The sequence below is a fragment of the Mus musculus genome, chromosome 2 (genome assembly GCF_000001635.26).
Source record: "Mus musculus strain C57BL/6J chromosome 2, GRCm38.p6 C57BL/6J".
NCBI classification, from domain to species: domain Eukaryota; kingdom Metazoa; phylum Chordata; class Mammalia; order Rodentia; family Muridae; genus Mus; species Mus musculus.
The window spans coordinates 87,186,986-87,205,856 of record NC_000068.7 but is presented as its reverse complement, the minus strand read 5'-3'; the positions used below and the strand labels follow the sequence as shown (position 1 = coordinate 87,205,856).

The 18,871-nt window shown below is 35.9% G+C and overlaps 1 protein-coding gene and 1 pseudogene across 1 annotated transcript; one reads left to right on the top strand and one right to left on the bottom strand.

The window, feature by feature from the left end:
- Gm13730 (predicted gene 13730) lies at positions 4,240-6,060 on the top strand (annotated as a pseudogene).
- Olfr1112 (olfactory receptor 1112) lies at positions 13,212-14,168 on the bottom strand. Its single transcript, NM_146661.2, has one exon. It carries the CDS (start codon positions 14,166-14,168, stop codon positions 13,212-13,214), a length of 957 nt encoding a protein of 318 aa, NP_666872.2.
- Positions 14,169-18,871: the final 4,703 nt, after the last annotated feature.

The following is an 18,871-nucleotide window of genomic DNA, read 5'->3' as shown; positions in this document are numbered from 1 at the left end:
TAAAAGATGCTATGAACCAAATGGACCTAACAGATATCTACAGAACCATTCACTCAAACACATTAGAATATATGGTCTTCTCAGCATGTCAGGGAACCTTCCTTATCCAGAGAGCAATCCTCAACAGACACAAGAAAATTGAAGTAAACCAGTGTAACTTATCACCCTGGATTGATACTGGACTTCAACAACAACAGAAACAAGAAAAAGACTATAATCTCATGAAAACTAACAAGCTCTATACTTAAGGACCACTGGGTCAAAGAAGAAAAAAGAAATAGAAGACTTTCTAGGGAGTCAATGAAAATGAAGACACAGCATACTTAAACTTATGGAACACCATGAAAGCAATGCTAAGAGGAAAGTTCGCAATACTAAGTTACTTCATAAAGAAATGGGTGAACAGAGGAACTTAGAAGATTAGAAGACTTTGTGCTAAACTTGCTCTGCAACATACTCCAGTTGAAACAAAGGATGGGTTTTGTGGGCTTTCCCTATATAAACACAGTGCTAAATATTAAACTGGGAGTCTTGATCAGAAATAAAGAAAGGAAGAAATGGGAAAAATCTCATACTAGCAACTTAACAGCATACCTGAAAGCTCTAGAACAAAAAGGATCAAACACACCCTAGAGTAGTTGATGGCAGGAAATAATAAAACTCAGGGCTAAAACCAATCGATTAAAAACAAAGAGAATGCAAAGAATCAACCAAATAATGAGTTGATTATTTGACAAATTCAACAATAATCGATTTCGAAAATCTGTTAATTGAATTGATTTGATTCAAGAGATATTTTTAAACTTACAAATCTCTCAGTAAAAGTATAGAGTTTGGTGAGATGTATAAGCAGTTAATCACACTGCATGTTTTCCCAGAGGACTCAGATGCAGTTCAGAGCATCCATGTAGAGGCTCACAACTATCCTGAACTCCAGTTTTTAGGGTCCTTAACATCTTCACCTAGTGTCTGTGACCACAAATAATAAAACATGACTTATTTGTACAAATATTAATCTTTTGATTAATATATCTGGGTAATGGCCGGGTCATGAATAATCCTAAGAGTGATAAATGGCAAACCTTATTGTGATGCTAGACCTTATTGCCTGCCTCATGGCAGGCAAAACATTTATACATATTCATAATAAAGTAAATAAATATTTTAAGTTTATTAAAAAGTAAATTTGTAATACTTTTTAGATAATAGTGAATGATGTAAGAACTCCATTTTTAGACAAAACCAATAGAAGACACATATATACATTCATACATGTACACACACAGATACACACACATGCACACTCACATACACAAACATTAAAATTATGATTTCATAATATTCAAAATCCTAGCATGCAGTGACATGTTTGGCACCAGGGTCTACTCCTATGTAAGGACATAGTGGCAGTTGGTACCTGCTTGGAAATAGCAATGGTCTTCTTCAAAAATATGAATGCTAATATGTCTACCAAACATCAGTGGGTGATCTTACATTTGAGAGTGTGTGGGCAGTATACACTAGATATGAAAGAGGTATCGGGGTGGGCAGGTGGCAAAATTGAATTGGTATGGAAAGACTGGGGAAAAGACTGAGAGAAATTGGAGAAGCAGAAAGAAAACAATATAATATTTTTAATGAAATTGTCAAAGAACTATTGTACATTAAAAATAAAATAATGGAAGTGAATAAGTAAAAATATTGGAAACTGTGGCAATGAAACTAAAATATAATAAATGCAACAATAAAACAATTTAGACATAGCAGACTAGAGACAGGAAAGTTCCAGCAGAAATGGACTTGCCAGTGGGAAAGACAAAGAGATAGAAAGAAAGGGATAACTAAGATTGATGGATGTACTTAACATACCTACTCTTTTATACATTTTTAAGTGATTAAGGCAACATCATCTTGTTCAGATTCCATTTTCTCTTTACTTAGACTTTTCTCTGCCCTCTACTCTCTCAATAAGATGTGCCATATATCACACTTGGGATGATTCATGACCCCAGCCATTATCCTGATATATTATTAATCAAAAGATTAATATTTTTACAAATTTAACATTAAATAAAATAATTGATAAAGGTATAAATCAAATTTGATTGTAATGTTGTATCTATGGCTACTCTACTGTAGAAACAGATGCTTCAACATTAGTCTAACCACCCTAAGATTGATATAGTTGTGTCTTATATAATCTTTTACCCTAAGAAACACTGTATCCCTGTGCTTCTGCACCAGTGTTTTTGAGATCCTAGTCCACTTTTTGTTACACATCAAAAACAAAAGACTATTATATTCATAATTCATAATAATTTATGGTCTATAAATTTCTCATATATATTTCAGTTAAACCTAGTATTTGAAGAAAATATCTCTCAAATCTGGATAATATTGCTTAGCTCCATCTTTAATGAATAAAATCAAGATGTAGGAGTGTGGCATCTCTTCAGAGGTTGTTGCTCAGGCAGGCCCTACAGGCTTCCAAAACAAAGATGTCTCCAGGCATGCCTCTTGATGACTCCCAAGATATATGTAAGAGCTCATTGCTGAGCTTTGCTTAGCCAGCTATCCTCTGTGGCTGCTTGCTGCAGGTATGGTCATCCATCATCACAATTATGTTGATCCCTTGGGCTGTGTCTCTTTTAAGCTGTTTTCAGACAAAGTTCTAAAGGTAACCCTAAACTTCCAGGCTCTAAGCAGTGGGTAGAAAGGATTTGGACATAATGGTTCTTCCTTTCCCAGAACAGAATTCATGTTCTAGGTTGGCAGTTTCATATGCCAAATTAGTAATGGCTCCAGGGGAGAAATTTGAGGATAAGTAATCAATCTCCATGGGGAGAAATTTGAGGATAAGTAATCAATCTCCATGGGGAGAAATTTGAGGATAAGTAATCAATCCATTCTGAAGTATACAGGTCCTAGAATCTTGTCCACAGAAAATATTGAACCAAATACAAATGCTTCCATTTCTCCTTGACTGTTAAGTTTGAGCTGCTTGATGTCAACATGGGATCTTTGGGAAGGGGAAATAGGGCATTAGCATTGTGGAAGCCATGGAGGTTTCTGGGTCCAAAAAGGCAAAACTTGCTACATCTACATTGTGTATCATTCTAATTCCTTTTGACTTGGGATAACACCCACCAGATCATTCCTTAAGTAGTTCTGGGGAACTCCTGCAACCCCTTATGCTAACTGCCCCTGAAATTTAAGTGGGATTACATTGTTAAGTTTAAGATATCTAATCAAAACTAAAAAGATTGGGACTGGAGAGATATCTCAGTGATTAAGAGCACTGGTTGTGCTTCCAGAGAAAGCAGGTTCAACCCCCAGTAACTACTACATTGCAGAAAACGCCTGGCTCTCACTCCAGTGTTAGGGTTTCTGATTCCCTCACACAGATATGCATACAGGCAAATGAACATAAAGTAACACTAAATTTTAAAAGAGAAGTAAAAAGACAACAATTTAAAAATCATATTGTTAACCACCTTGGTAAGAAGATATAGAGACATCACTCTGGATCTTAGATTCTTACTTCTTGCTTACTGGTCTTTGCAGTGTTCGAAGCTGCTGTGCAGTTTCTTGTGTAAGAAAACTTAGCTGTCGTCTTACCTATCTGTGAGCAATGTAACTACAATGCCAACCAGCTATGTAAGATGTTTTAATATACCAGGGTAACCAAACAATCTCAGGTTGATGTGGAGGCCCAACAACTTTAGGGGAAAAAAAGCTTATCCTGTGAAGATGGTTAAAAATCCATGGCCATAGGTCCTAGGTGGGAATATGAAGTAGTATTGTTTATGTAAAGTGTCACATGCTGAATTTCATCACAAACTTTGTACTTATAGTAAGTGCTATGCTAACTTAATCTTAAAAGCTTCTCTTTGTGCTGAATGGTAGTGGATGCTTAGCCTAGGGTATTAAGGAAATAAGTGCTACTGTTAAGTATTTGGCTCTAAGCAGGACATCATTTCAACCATCTTTTCGATAGCTCAGAGATCATGAATGTCTCAATGTAGCCATATCAATAAAAGTTTCTATCCCAGCCTGGGTGAAGACTCATGAGAGCACCATGTCTGCGTCTCTTGATAGAACATGCCTAAAACATCAGAGGTTAGAGAGTCTTTTCAAAGCAGCTCCACTTGTTAGAAAGTCTCATCGTCCAATTATTCTTTACTTATTCCTCAGTCTTATTGAGGGGTGTTTTAAATCCTGTACAATTAAAATTTCCTGGCCCAGTCACCGGAGCCAGCCATGCCTGCAGTTTCCTGAACTATGTGCTTCTGTCCACCCAGAGCAATTGATTCTAAGGCCTGACTCTAGCAATGCCCTTAGCAAATCTGTGCAATGTACTGTTCAGTGACAGCCTGGACCCCTGCTGCCGGATGATCATGCAAGATGGAGGGCTGCAGGTGGTGGAGAAGCCAAACGAGCAAAGGAGGAACTTATAGCTGAACTCCAGGACTGTGAAGACTTATCGTTCAGTCAGCTACTAAGGTCACTGCTGGTGTCATCAATGTAGCAGAGAAGTTCCAGGTGGTAGGCAGGGCTGGTACCGGCGTGGACAATGTGGATCTGGAGGCTGCCACAAGGAAGAGTATTTTAGTCATGAACACCCCCACGGAAACAGCATCAATGCTGTGGAGCTCATCTGTGGAATGATCATGTGCCTGGCCAGGCAGATTCCCCAGGTGACTGCTTCGATGAAAGATGGCAAATGGGACCAGAAGTTCATGGGGACAGAACTGAACGGGAAGACACTGGGAATTCTTGGCCTAGGTAGAATCAGAAGACAGGTGGCCATGGGAATACAGTCCTTTGGAATGAAAACTGTAGGCTATGACCCCATCATTTCTCCTGAAGCCACAGCCTCCTTTTGTGTTCAGCAGTTGCCGCAGGAGGAGATCTGGCATCTCTGTGACTTCATTACTGTCCATACCCCACTCTTGCCCTCCACCACAGGCTTGCTGAATAACAGCACTTTGCTCAGTGCAAGAAAGGTGTGTGAGTGGTGAACTGTGCTCAAGGAGGCATTGTGGATGAAGGTGCCCTGTTCCTGTTGCGTGCCCTGCAGTCTGGTCAGTGTGCTGGGGCTTCACTGGATGTGTTTACAGAAGAGCCACCAAGGGACCTGGATTTAGTGGACCATGAGAACGTCATCAACTGTCCCCTCCTGGGTGCCAGCACCAAGGAAGCCCAGAGCCACTGTGCAGAGAAATCATAGTCCAGTTTGTGGACATGGTGAAGAGGAATTCTCTAACAGGGGTCGTGAATGCCCAGGCCCTTACCAGTGTCTTCTCTCCAAACTCCAAGCCTTGCATTGGTCTGACAGAAGCACTGGGCATGCTGATGCACTCCTGGGCTGGCTCCCCTAAATGGACCATCCAGGTGGTTACACAAGGAACATCTCTGAAGAATGCTGGGACCTGCCTGAGCCCTGCAGTCATTGTCGGCCTTCTGAGAGAAGCATCCAAGCAGGCAGATGTGAACTTGGTGAATGCTAAGCTACTGGTGAAAGAGGCTGGCCTCAATGTCACCACCTCCCACAACCCTGCGGTCCCAGGGGAGCAGGGCAGCAGGGAATGCCTCCTGACTGTGGCCCTAGCAGGTGTCTCCTACCAAGCTGTGGGCTTGGTCAGGGCACCACACCAATACTGCAGGTGCTCAACAGAGCTGTCTTCAGACCAGAGCTGCCCCTACACAGGGGCCAACCCCTGCTTATGTTCCGGGCTCAGCCCTTCAACCCTGTGATGCTGCCTACTATGATCGGTCTCCTGGCAGAGGCGGTTGTACAGCTGCTGTCCTACAAAACCTCCAAGGTGTCTGACAGAGAGCCCTGGCATGTCATGAGCCTCTCCTCCATGCTGCCCAGCCTGGAAGCCTGGAAGCAGCCTGTATCTGAGGCTTTAAAGTTCTGCTTCTGACCCTGGGGCTCAGCACTCTCAGCCCCACAGGCTCTTCTGAAGAAACTTGCTCACTGTGACCTATAGGGAGAGGGGATCACAGAACCAGGGCATGTGCCTGAACTAATAGCTAGTAAAGAATCATAACTCCAATAAATAGATAGATAGATAGATAGATAGATAGATAGATAGATAGATAGATAGATAGATAGATAAATGAATAAATAAAAATATCCCAAACAATTGGTATGTATTTACTCTTTGACTCTTACAAGCCTCCTTCTTTCCTGGATAAGAGGATGTTTAAAATGGGAACAGGGGAAGAGCACTTATTGCTCTTATAGATAATCTGATCTTAGTTCCCAGCATCCATAAAATGGCTTAAAACCACCTGCAAATCTAGTCCTAGGGATGTGATGCCCTCTTCTTATTTTCATGGGAATTGCACACATGTGGAACACATGTACCTGCAAATAAATATTCTTAGACATAAAATATAAGAGTAAATAACTCCAAAAAATAAATTTCCTTTGTGCCTTCTCTACCTTGTGTCCTTATATACCACAGACTTCTCTGTAGTATTTCAGACATTTCTTAACATTTCTTGAAACAGCTGCTGGTTCTTGTGGTGACTTTGTGCTTAAGGTTCTTTATTAATTAATGAGAAGAGAATGTAGGGGAGCTCATCTTATCTGACATCTACTTATTCACAGATACCTAAAGACCAAATTTCTCTGTTCTGCTTTCTGATATGTATTCATGTTACTTAAAGTAAAATATAGTATTTTCAAGTCACTATAAGAGAACAAACGTTATGCAAACAAGTTTTATTAATGTTTAATGGTCTCAATATAATGGAGCTATGTTTCCATGATTCTCTACTTCCTATTTTGCACAGAAGCTACTCCAACTCTCGCAATCCTCTTTCTTCTATTATTACACAGGGTCTCACATAAAACTCTGGCTGGCATGCAACTTCATGTGTACCAAAGGCTTATCTCAGACACAGAACTCAACCTAATGAATAACTGGATTACAGACATGTACCTCTCTATCCTTTTTTCTCTTTAAACTTGAGAATTTTACTCCTTTTAAGCATTCCATAAAAATTAAATTAAGCTGGGTATGGTGGCATACGCCTTTAATCCCAGCATTTAGGAGCCAGAGGCAGGCTGATTTCTGAGTTCAAGGCCAGCTTGGTCTATAGAGTGATTTCCAGGACAGCCAGGGCTACACAGAGAAACCCTGTCTCAAAAAACCAACCAACCAACCAACCAAACAAACAAACAAATAAATAAATAAATAAATAAATGAAGTGATAGATACACAGAATTGTAGGTATTTGGGGGATATTGGATTATTTTTAATACTAATACACACTGTATAATGTTAACTCAAAAGAAAAAAATATAATTTCAAAATTGGTCATTTATTCATTTTAAATAGGTTCAGTGTTGTTTCCTCTAACTTCCAGTGCATTGCTATTTTCTGTAGTCCTCCAGCTGTGCAATTGCTATAATTTGCTGTCAAATTATCTGCGTTGCTTGTTTTCTTGCTTCCTGGTTCTTCCTTGCCTACAATTACCACAAATGTATTCTGTAATATTAAACTGTGTATGTATAAGATTAAATATATTGAAGGTTAAAGATAAAAAGTGAGAACTGGGAGAATTCAAAGATTAAAAACTTTTAAAAAATAAAAATAGGATGCCTATTGCTATAATATGCTTATTAAACATCCTACCTATATATCCAATAATTTATTGTAATCTACACTTTTATGGAAACATTATGTATGAATAAAATATTCACATCTATGAAGGAGGCTCATATGTAGAGATATTTACTAGCTTAGAGGGTGAGTCTTCTTCACATGGGAAGAAACTTTCTAAAAGCATTAAGATGCATTTGAAACACTGGTGATATTGTCATGATAAATTCTACCAATAAATTAACACTAAACATCCACAGAATACAAATTTTCCTTTTTTATTTTTGAAAATATGAGCAGTGAACTGTTAATGTAACTTATTCACCAGATGTAATTATCATTTTGGAGGTTTACTGCTAAATAACCTCTCCCTTTTTATTTCTTTCTGAACTCTGACTGGCTGATTCAATTTAGCTGTTTTGGCTCAAAACTTCTCTTTGGGATGACGGATTCAAACTGGATTCACTTTCTCCCTGAATTGCTCTGCTCAGATAAACTGTCTTGGAATTCTATGACCTGAATGCCACTGACTGCACTGACTAAAGGAAATGAACAGAATGGAAATGAACTGCACAAACTCAATTGAACTCAACTGCATTCAACTGAACTGCACCAAACTGCACTGCACTGAACTCAACTACACTTCCTCAACTCTGTCGCTCTGTTGCTCTGTCTTTGCACTGCTCTCCAAAGTCTCCTCTCTTTCCTGTCTGTTCTCCTGAAAGTTGGGTATACCCTAACAGACTCATTTGGTCAAATCATTGTCTAATTCATCACTGTCTGCCCCTCAGTTAGACTTTCAAATTTCACATTTTCAAACATAGCGACATTCTTCTAGAACCAAACTTGGGATTACAGTTTTGTACTCAGGGCATGTCTGTGTTCTAGTCAGAGGGATTAAAGATGTTTCTGAATCCAGCCAAAGGGATTCAAGGTGTGAATTAAGGGCATACCTGTATTACAGCCAGATCACACAGACCAAGAAGACCATTGGATGTGATCTTTTGTTAGAGCAGCCATGTTGTTGGATTAAAATTCTTCTACTTTTTTCCCTTTCAATTTACTACTACAAAAGAAACAGTTATCAAAAATGCTTAATTTAACAGTCTAAATGACATTCTGAAAATCCATTGATGCATAATGTTCCTTCATACCTTCAGTTTGATCCTCTGTCTTTTAGCAGATGTATTGGTCAGCACCAAGGTTTCCCAGTGGGCCAGTCTGATGAACGATCTATCCTTTTTCGGTTGAGCTGTCCCCAGGCAGAGGGATCAGATTTCTGCATGTTCTGCATTGCTATCTTCCTTTATATTATCCTTCCTTGAGTCATACCTTTCATGCTGAAGGTTCTCTTATTCAACTTGTATCTTCATCAACTTTGATGAAACTCATAGTCTTTCATCGCCTGTGGAAATATAGACAGACCCTCTTCCCCAAAGTAACTCATTCCTTGACATCCATTGTGATGTTGCAATATCTTTAAAGTATACAGGTTGATCTAATTCTTTTCTAAACCTCAGTGTCTTTCAACTAACCTCATCCCCCTTTTCTGTTTATCAAGATACAATTAGATCTTTATGAATCCATACATAAACTAGATACTTAGGCACTTGAATTGCAAGCTCTGCTCCATACAAGCCAGGCTTCTCACCCACTTAAACATAGAAACAATTAAGCCATCAATGTATAGTGTATCCTATACCTAGTTTAGTTAAGTATAGTTGCTCTTAGCTGCTCTGTGGGTTGCTGACAGGAAAGAAGCACCTGACTAATATTGTGTATTTACCAGGGTACGTGTTAACTCCCTTAAGGAGTTTCCTATTGGTAAGGGATTATCTGGGATATCTCTTGCTGATCTGCATTCACTAGTCCTATGCCTATTCTTACCATGCTTTTCACAAATCCAGAAAGGCTGAGACCTTGAAGTCTCTAGGCATACCCTGTCTAATATCCCTTTTCAAATAAATGATCTTGTTACCCACAGTCAAAACAATAGACACATTGATATCTCTGATTATTGGCCATTGCTTATCTATGTAGTCAGTAGGATCAATATCATCAGTAGTTCTAATCCAGCCATCCATGGGTATTGACTGAGATTTAAAGATCTAAAAACTTTTTTTTTAAAGTCTGTATTTGCATTTTTGAAAGCTAAAGTTTTAATTAATACCTGCCTTATATCTAGATCTGATATTTTCCTTTTAATATCTGACTTTAATTTATGTGATGTCAGTAAAAGTCTCTCTGGAGCTTTTCATAATCTTTGTGAATGACATAGAGTCTTTCTTCTTGTTCCTTCAGTTTATTCTAGGCTCTTAAAGCTACTAACATACATTCTATAATGATAGAGTCATAAAATTGCATCTGCCTTTGTAAGTAAGCATATTGACCTTCACTTAACAATTTATCTTTCCTGATATTAACATGTTTGCCGGGAGCCATGACCACAGCCATGGCCTTGTGAAAATTTTCTAGCTTACATAAACAATCCTGAGGGAACATTCATGGTCATAACAGTAAGAATGTTTGTGGGTAAAGAGGACACGGTGTTCAAGGAGCTGAAGATTGCCACCTGACCTTCGGAGAGCCCCCGGACTCCCCACCCCCTGCCTTGAAGCCTTCTCTTGCTTATGCTCATATTGCCACTCCTGAATAAAAATTTTCAAAGCTTGATCAGTATAATTGACTTGCTCTCATTCTTCTTGTCTCTTTTCCCTCCCACTCTCTCACTCTCTTGCCCTGGGTCCCCGCTGATTATCCCTGCAGGCCGGGGCACATGTTTAGACCTATTATGATTCTGCATAATTACAGTTTTTTTCCTCACCACCATTTCAGTCTTTCTAATTGAGAACTAGCTTCCATTACAGCTGCTCCTAAATCTTTCCAGTCTTGGGGGATAAACCTGTTTTGTCTAGTCAAGGTATCTGTCACTCATAGTGTGAGTGCATTCCATAAAATATTACTAGTTTTTAAAAATTATTTAATATGTTGTAGTTCAACTGGATTCCTGGCTAGATGTTCATCTTGTGAATTATCAACATTTTCTGGCATTTGTCCCTGGTTAGCTGGGAAAGCCAGTTTCCTTTAAGCAATTTCATTAAGAAGTGGACCATAAGTTGAATGGACTGTTTATTTTGATCCATAATTTCTCAAGGTGCATTAGATTCACAATTAGAAACTTCCATTTTCTTATTTTTTTATATCTTATCTATCAAGATTTATACTATCATAGGTATTTTTTTCTTGTTATTCGTGTATTTTTTTCTTGTTGCACATCTATTTTATCTTACACAATTTTTTAATTTTACATTTATTTTTCAACCTCGTTTGAGATTTTTTTCTTACTGTACAGTTATTGTTTCAATTTTGTGAAGAAATATATGAAGATTTTAATAGAAAGTAGGGAGGTGTTTACTCCAATGGTCACAGTTGTAAAAAGGTATGACAATGGCTTTTTCAAGTAATATTTCTATATGCTCAACTGCTACCATTGGTAATAAAGGATCTGAAATGGAGTTTCACAGGGATTTTAGAGCAAGAAAGGGGATAACATTTGAAATGCAAATAAATAAAATAACCAATAAAAACATAAATAAAAAATGTGTATATATAATTAAAATTATCTTTTCGGGTAGCTCGCTGTGACTTAATGCTGCATAGGGTCCTGTGTTGTTTCTTCCTCTGGGCTCAAGTCTCTTGCAACTTCAGAGTCTTCTGAGTATCTAGGTGTCTAGCCAAACTCAGAGAACTGATGCTTTCTCTGGAATCAATTCTAGTTGAAATTCTCCTCTGCAGCTTTCTGCCCAAAAGACTTTCTGTCTTGTCCTCTGTAACATTTCTGTAAGTTGCCAGCTTTCTTTAACATTAGTAGACCTTCTTTTGCTCCAATTAAGTTGGGTCCCTGATGCAAATATGCAAATGCAACTTTATTTGACAGATGTAATTGTCATCTCAGAGGCTTACCTCTGAAAAGCTTACCCTTTCTTATTCTTTCTGAATTAACTAGTTTAGCTCATCTATTCTCGCACAAAACTCTTCTCTACAGTGACTGATTAAACTTCTCTCAGCTTCTCACTGCTTATACAAACTGGCTTTGAATCCCATGAACTGAAATCCACCAGCTTCACTGGCTTCCATTCCATTTCTATGAACGTCACTACATTGCCTTTACTCTCTGTCTTTGTCTCTGTGTTCATTCCTGTATGTTCTCCTGAGAGTTGGGTATATCTTATTTTACTCATTCTGTCAAATCTCTCTTTCACTCATTACATTGTCTGCCCACCAATTAGATGTCTCTTTTAAACCTTGCTGCTTCTTTCTAGAAATTAACCTTGCCTTCTTTTTTTGGGGGGGAGGGAGAGGGGGGGCTAAAGGTATATGCGAAGGGCATGATTGAATTCCAGCCAGATCACATAGACTTAGAAGATTTTTGGATGTGATCCTTTGTCAGAACAGTCAGATTTCTGGTTTATAATTCCTCTACATTTTATTAATAAAATATATCAACACACATTTATCATGTACAATGCTGTATTCCCCAATATAGGGGAATGCCAGGACCAGGAATGGGAGTGGATGGGTTGGGCAGCAGAGGGGAGAGTGAGGTGATAGGGGATTTTTGGAGGGGAAACTAGGAAAGGGGATAACATTTGAAATGTAAATAAAGAAAATATCTAATAAAAACAAATAAATACAAAATAAAAAGAGAGAGAGGGAGAGAGAGAGAACTTAAGGTTCGGGGATATGGAATTGATACAGGGTTTCTCTGTGTAGACTCTAGTTCTCTTTGTTTCTCTAGTCTTGAAGCTCATTCTGTACAATTGGTTTACCATGAACTCAGAGATCCTCATGCCTCTTCCTTTCATAGGCTGAGATTAAAGGCATGTGCAACAATACCCATCTTAAAAAGACAGATTAATCCCATGATTAGAAACAGTTTACATACCAGAAAAATAAAAGATGTCTTTAACATGAAATATCCTTAATCTCAACTGAAACCTGATCTTTTTTTTCTTTAATAGAATTATATAATTATGAAGCAATCACTCATTCATGCATAAAAAGCATTAATAGTTGAATCTTACCTATTCATTAATAATTATTTCAACATTATATTAGAGTAAGCATATATTTACATCATAAACATTTTCATGAAATAGAAAATATAGTCATTACTTTGGAGTCTCATCATGAAACGTACAAAAACTTTATAATTTTAGTATCTGTATCTTGAATTAGATATGCACAAATGTAAAAACTGAAGTTTAGAATTAATTTACTGCTTAAAAATAAATACAGAGTTGGTCTTGAGTGCTATATAAACATGAGTACTCATTAAAATATCTAAAAAATCAAGAATATTGAAAAAGAACCACACAAGGTTTCTGAATAAAAGAACATATTTTATTGTGTTTTATTTACATATGCTTATATGTAACAATGATTAAAGAAAAAGTAGCTGTGAATGTGACCAAGAATTAGGAGAACTGTGCATGACAATGGTAGAAAGAAAAGAAAGAAGAAAGAAATTGTGTAACTATACTATAATTTAAAAAAGGAAAATATAAAAATAAATAAAACATGTTTCTTAGGTCATAACATGAAGCATCTCAGAAAAATTTTTTTCAATGCAATCATAACATCTTTGTTTCTTAAACAGTATATCATGGGGTTGAACAGTGGAGTCACAACAGTATAGAAAAGAGAAAGGAATTTGTCTACTCCTGCTGAGTGGCTGGACTTTGGTCTCAAGTATGTAATGATACCTGATCCAAAGAATAAAGCTACAACTATAAGGTGGGAAGAACATGTAGAGAAGGCCTTGGCTCTCCCAGTTGCAGATGGAAGCTTCAGAATGCTTGAGATTATTTTCACATAAGATGCAAGGATCAGCATAAAAGGAATGGTGACAACTAAAAGGGCAATCACATAAATTAGCATCTCTATCATAAAAGTGTCCCCACAAGCTAGGGTCAGGACTGGAGGTATGTCACAGAAAAAGTGATTCAGCTGATTTGATCCACAAAATGGTAGAGAGAAGATCCAGTATGTGAACCCTATATGAACAGGAACTCCACTTATCCAACAGCCAGCTGCCAGTTGTATACAGAGACTATTGTTCATAATGAGAGGATAGAGCAATGGGTTACAAATAGCAACATATCTGTCATAAGCCATAGCCGTCAGAATAAAGCACTCAGTGGCCCCAAAGATAAGAAAAAAATACATTTGTGTAGCACAAGCCATGAAAGAAATGATTCTGTCTTGTCTGTAGAGATCTGTTAATAACCTTGGCAGAGTGACTGACACATAACACATTTCTAAGAAAGAAAAATTTCCAAGGAAAAAGTACATGGGAGTTTGCAGGGAAGGGTCAGCTCTTATAATTATGATAATGAGGCTATTGCCCATCAGAATAATTAGATAGACCATCAAAAACAACCCAAAAAGAAATTCTTGCAAGTTGGGAACATCAGAAAAGCCAAGTAAGATGAATGCTACAAATGTGGAGTGGTTCTGTTGGGGACTTTGTAGGGTGGATCCATCCATAGATGATTGATTTCAAGGTTTTAATGTCCATTTACTCAATGGAGTTCAGATATTCTAAAAAAAAAAAAAAGAAATACAAAAAAGTATCAAATACACAAACACAGGAGAGGTGTCCAGTCATATTGATTTGTATGAGTTATTCACAAAATAGTCCTACTTCCTATATTTTATGGGGATGAAAAAAAAAAGAAGCACATTTAAGATCTTTTTGTCCTGCTAGTTTGTCACAAACCAAAACAACAAAGCACTGAGTAATGACACAAGATCACCATAGTTCAGACTGCCTATCCCTTGGCTATAAGCAGTTGCTATTATTGTGTAGTACTAGATCAGTAAATTTCATCTTTACCTTTCATTATTTGCCTTTATTTGTCATAGAAACTGTTTCATCACAATTTTACTTTCAATAAACTTTCCAATTGAGCTAAAAGTGTTTTCTTTGAGTTGTATCCCAGGTAAGGAATTGAGTGGTCATTCAGTAACAATGTCCTGTCCAGATAAAGCTATTCTGAGTTCAAGAAACCTGTACCAATTACTATGTGGATAGACATTTACATAATGATAACAAAAGTAAGCATTTGTTGCATAATTATAACTTATGCCATATCTGTACAAACATATCAGAGATAATATAGCACAATAATTCATGACTTAGATTGTGAATAAGAATAAGATGTTCTTGTTTTATGTATACATATATATAAATACTATATATATATATATATATATATACATACACACACACACACACACACACACACACACACACACACACACACACACACACACATATATATATATATATATATATATATATATATATATATATATATATATATATTCCTGTCATTGTCCCTACTAAACTTAACAATGCTACTTATGTCTGAGATTTAAAACCCTGAAGGAATCTTTGTCAAAGTTGAGAAATTCACAAAATTAATATATAAAAAGTAACCAAAAGAATTTGAATTTGATTATAAGTGTCATATCAGCACCATATCTACAACTTTATGGTTCCAGCATTTCTTTCAACTGTTATTGAAGGGTGGTTATTTATACTATTCTTTAGTAAGCAACTATTTATATGTATAACTATTATGTAGAATGCATGTTTGTACTTTAACTCTTTATTTCTGACTAGCATGCCAGCATATAACTAAATGCTAGTTACTACCCCTCATGTATTTATCTTTTATCCACAAAAGATATTCAGTATCTACTACAGTATACAGTATCCTTGCCATCATTTTATTTTTCTTTAAATTACTTCTAACCTATGTACTGAATTATTAGCTCTTCCAGAGTTGTGCATTCTAAAAAAACTGAAATTATCTTGAGTTTTATACATTGTACATATTATAGATCTCAAATTCTTTTTCTGTTCCACATGTAACAGCTTTTCTCTCTGCTATTGAGATTTTAAATTTCTCTGTCTGTCTCACAATGGTAAATGTTACAGTGATTTGTAATTTTGACTTGGTGTTGAATTTTCACTATTCCTATATTTCTGAGTTCAATGAACCTTTGATTTTAAATTTTACTTTTTAAATAATTGTGAATTATTTAAATTATCTCCCAACATCTTCCTCATTCAAAGAAGAAACATCAAAGATTTCAAATTTTTGGACATGTTACTATTTTATGCAAAATGATGCCAAGTATAATTTCTAATATGTTTAATTGCAAACTCTAGTGTGTTTTTATAATCTCTGAAAACTTGTGTATTTCCTTCATATTTTATTGCTTTAGAATTACCTTTTCATTTTATATCCTCTCAAAAGCTTTCAATATTTACATGACTTTTCCACGTGTATACATATTTAGCACAATACTCACAAAACTTATATTTGAATGAACATCTGAACATAGATATTTTAAGTTTGTTTGTTCCTAATATTTTACTGAATACATGATTTAATTTTATATATACATATGTCTTCTCTTCATGAAGGATCATGAGGTTGCATATATTGTTTGTGAAAATTCAACATAGAAGCTTAGTTTCTGCTCTTATAGAGCTTAGAAAGTAGTGCTAAACCCAAATATGTTTTATAAGGTATAAAAGAATCTATAGGAAAAAATCATAACTAGTTATCCAACATGTCTAAGTGTTATAGAATGAATGATTTGAAACATAGCAGTAAATCTGAAATGTTCTTAGACCATAGAATATCACAGAATCATTTTGTTAATTTTACATTTTTGAAGAAGATAAAAAATACTGTCTAGGACAAACACTTTATTTTTTACTTGTTTTTGTGTGTTCTCATAATTAGGTAGTTGTGTACACAGGCCAGTGTTATTTATAACAAAATCATTGCAGGAAACACTTCTCACTGGGTTCTACAATAATCTTATAAACTGAATCAACAGCGAATTACTTACAATGGAATTTAGGCATCTTATGGTATCAATATCCTCATTGAAATATTTGGCCATTTTCTTTTATTCTTGTAGTGATATTAAGCTCAAGTGGGTGTTTTTGTCTGAGAAACCCTAGACCATGAACTATATTACCTGGAAAACGACAGCTGCCATCTTATTAGGTGATCTTTTTTATTGTTGTTCTTACAGCTGCTGCATTTTAAAAAATCATTTTAGCACCTGCTGTCATCCCACTTTCATATACCCTCTTATTCTCAGTTTATAATAGTTAAAACAGTGTTGTGTATAATCACAAATATTGCTCTAAGAGTTAGTAGCTCATCTACTCTAAGGTATATGAAACAGTAACCATAACTATGAAAACTCTTTTATAAAAATTGGGTCACTCTGTGTAATTGTATTTCTATCACATACCGAAGTTAGACTTTGTTTTAAAAACACAGAAAATTTCAAATTTATGATCCACATCACAACATAATTATAGCATTCTCAAAACAACCCATTTTGACCATTTCTATTTCTGAACCTGAAATACTTTTTATGTCAAGAATTAATGATATAATTAATGATTGTAGAGCAGTTTCAAGTTGGGAACCATGGTTCATAAAGTATCTTTACTGAAAATGTGCTTTCTCTGTAAATGCTACATCACTCTTCCCAGATTATTTTTGTTTTATTCTTGTACACTTAATGAAAAATGTAGAAAAAAGAAGGATCTGATTAAGCATATTTTGCCCTTCCACTGACAGTTTGTGAACATTCTTTTTGTACCAAATACTGTGTTGCTGATCTCCTTGTATGTCTAACTTAGTGTGTTCTAAATAGTGCTTTATGTGAGTAGATGAAAAAATAAAAAACAACCTACAAACTGTGAAGAGCCCAGCTGAACTCCAACTTAACCTTGTAAGTTTAGAGTTTTTAGCCTTAAATAAAGATCAATAAAAGTCATGAGAAACAAAAGAAGATATTACTTTGGCTTCTATAATCTTAGAAATAGAACTAAATATCAAAGAATACAAAACATTATATTTTCAATGACAAAAAGGAACTTGTCAAATATCTCATTATAAGACTGAGGAGTAATTTCTTTATAGGTATGAAGATATCCACTTTACAAAAAGTTTCATTTTGTCTGATATGTTTTGATCATGAGGATAAAAAATTCACTACAATTAGATGATACAAATGTTGCTTACCTTTTATATGTGCTGATCAAATAATATTTTATCCCAATTTTAAGAGTAATATAATAAACATTTTATTTTCATTTGTATTATTTAAGTAATAAAACTAGCCACTTTTTCTATGTCCTTAAAGCATATTCTTTAACTTTAATTAAACTATAGTGAATTTTAGGAAGGAAATGACTTCTTATTCATCAAGATATACTTTCTCTTTGAGATATACAGTGTTTTTAACCTCAGAAATGTGTTAATCAAGGAAAAATGTAGTCAGTGATCAAAGCTGTCTGGTTCTGTCATTGGATCATTGTAATTTTTGTCTCTGAGGAATATTTCCAAAGGCAATAACCTATTTGGCCATTCTTTCCAGCCCTCTTAGCCATCCTTTCAGTCTTTGGAGACTAAGCACACAACAATTGGGACAAGTTGCATAATAGAACTGTATTCACAAATGTATTTGGTATTTTATATAAAACTATAAGTGACTGAACTTTTAAAAAATAAACCTATCTTTAAAAAGTATTTATTTTGAAAACTAGAATACACGATTTAATAATGTGATGCTTTAGAATCTGGACACATTGTGCAATATCTAAATTGAGCTAATTGACATGTTCATTACATCAGATACTTGTCTTATTTTATAGACAGATTATTTAAGGTGTTCAGTCAGAAATTTTAAAAAACACGACCCTGTAGAATTAATTATATGCACCATGTTATTAAATAAATTTGTTTAATTTATTCCTCCTAGCCGCTGCTGCTTCTGCCTCTTCTTCTTCTTCTTCTTCTTCTTGTTCTTGTTCTTGTTCTTCTTGTTCTTGTTCTTGTTCTTCTTGTTCTTCTTGTTCTTCTTGTTCTTCTTGTTCTTCTTCTTCTTCTTCTTCTTCTTCTTCTTCTTCTTCTTCTTCTTCTTCTTCTTCTTCTTCTTCTTCTTCTTCTTCTTCTTCTTCTTCAAGACAGGGTTTCTCAGTATAACCCTGGCTGTCCTGGAACTCACTCTGTAGACCAGGCTGGCCTTGAACTCAGAAATCTGCCTGCCGCTGCCTCCCGAGTGCTGGGATCAAAGGCATGCAACCCCACTGCCCAGCCCTCCTAGCTTCTCTTAGTATGGCATTTATTTTCAAATATATCCCT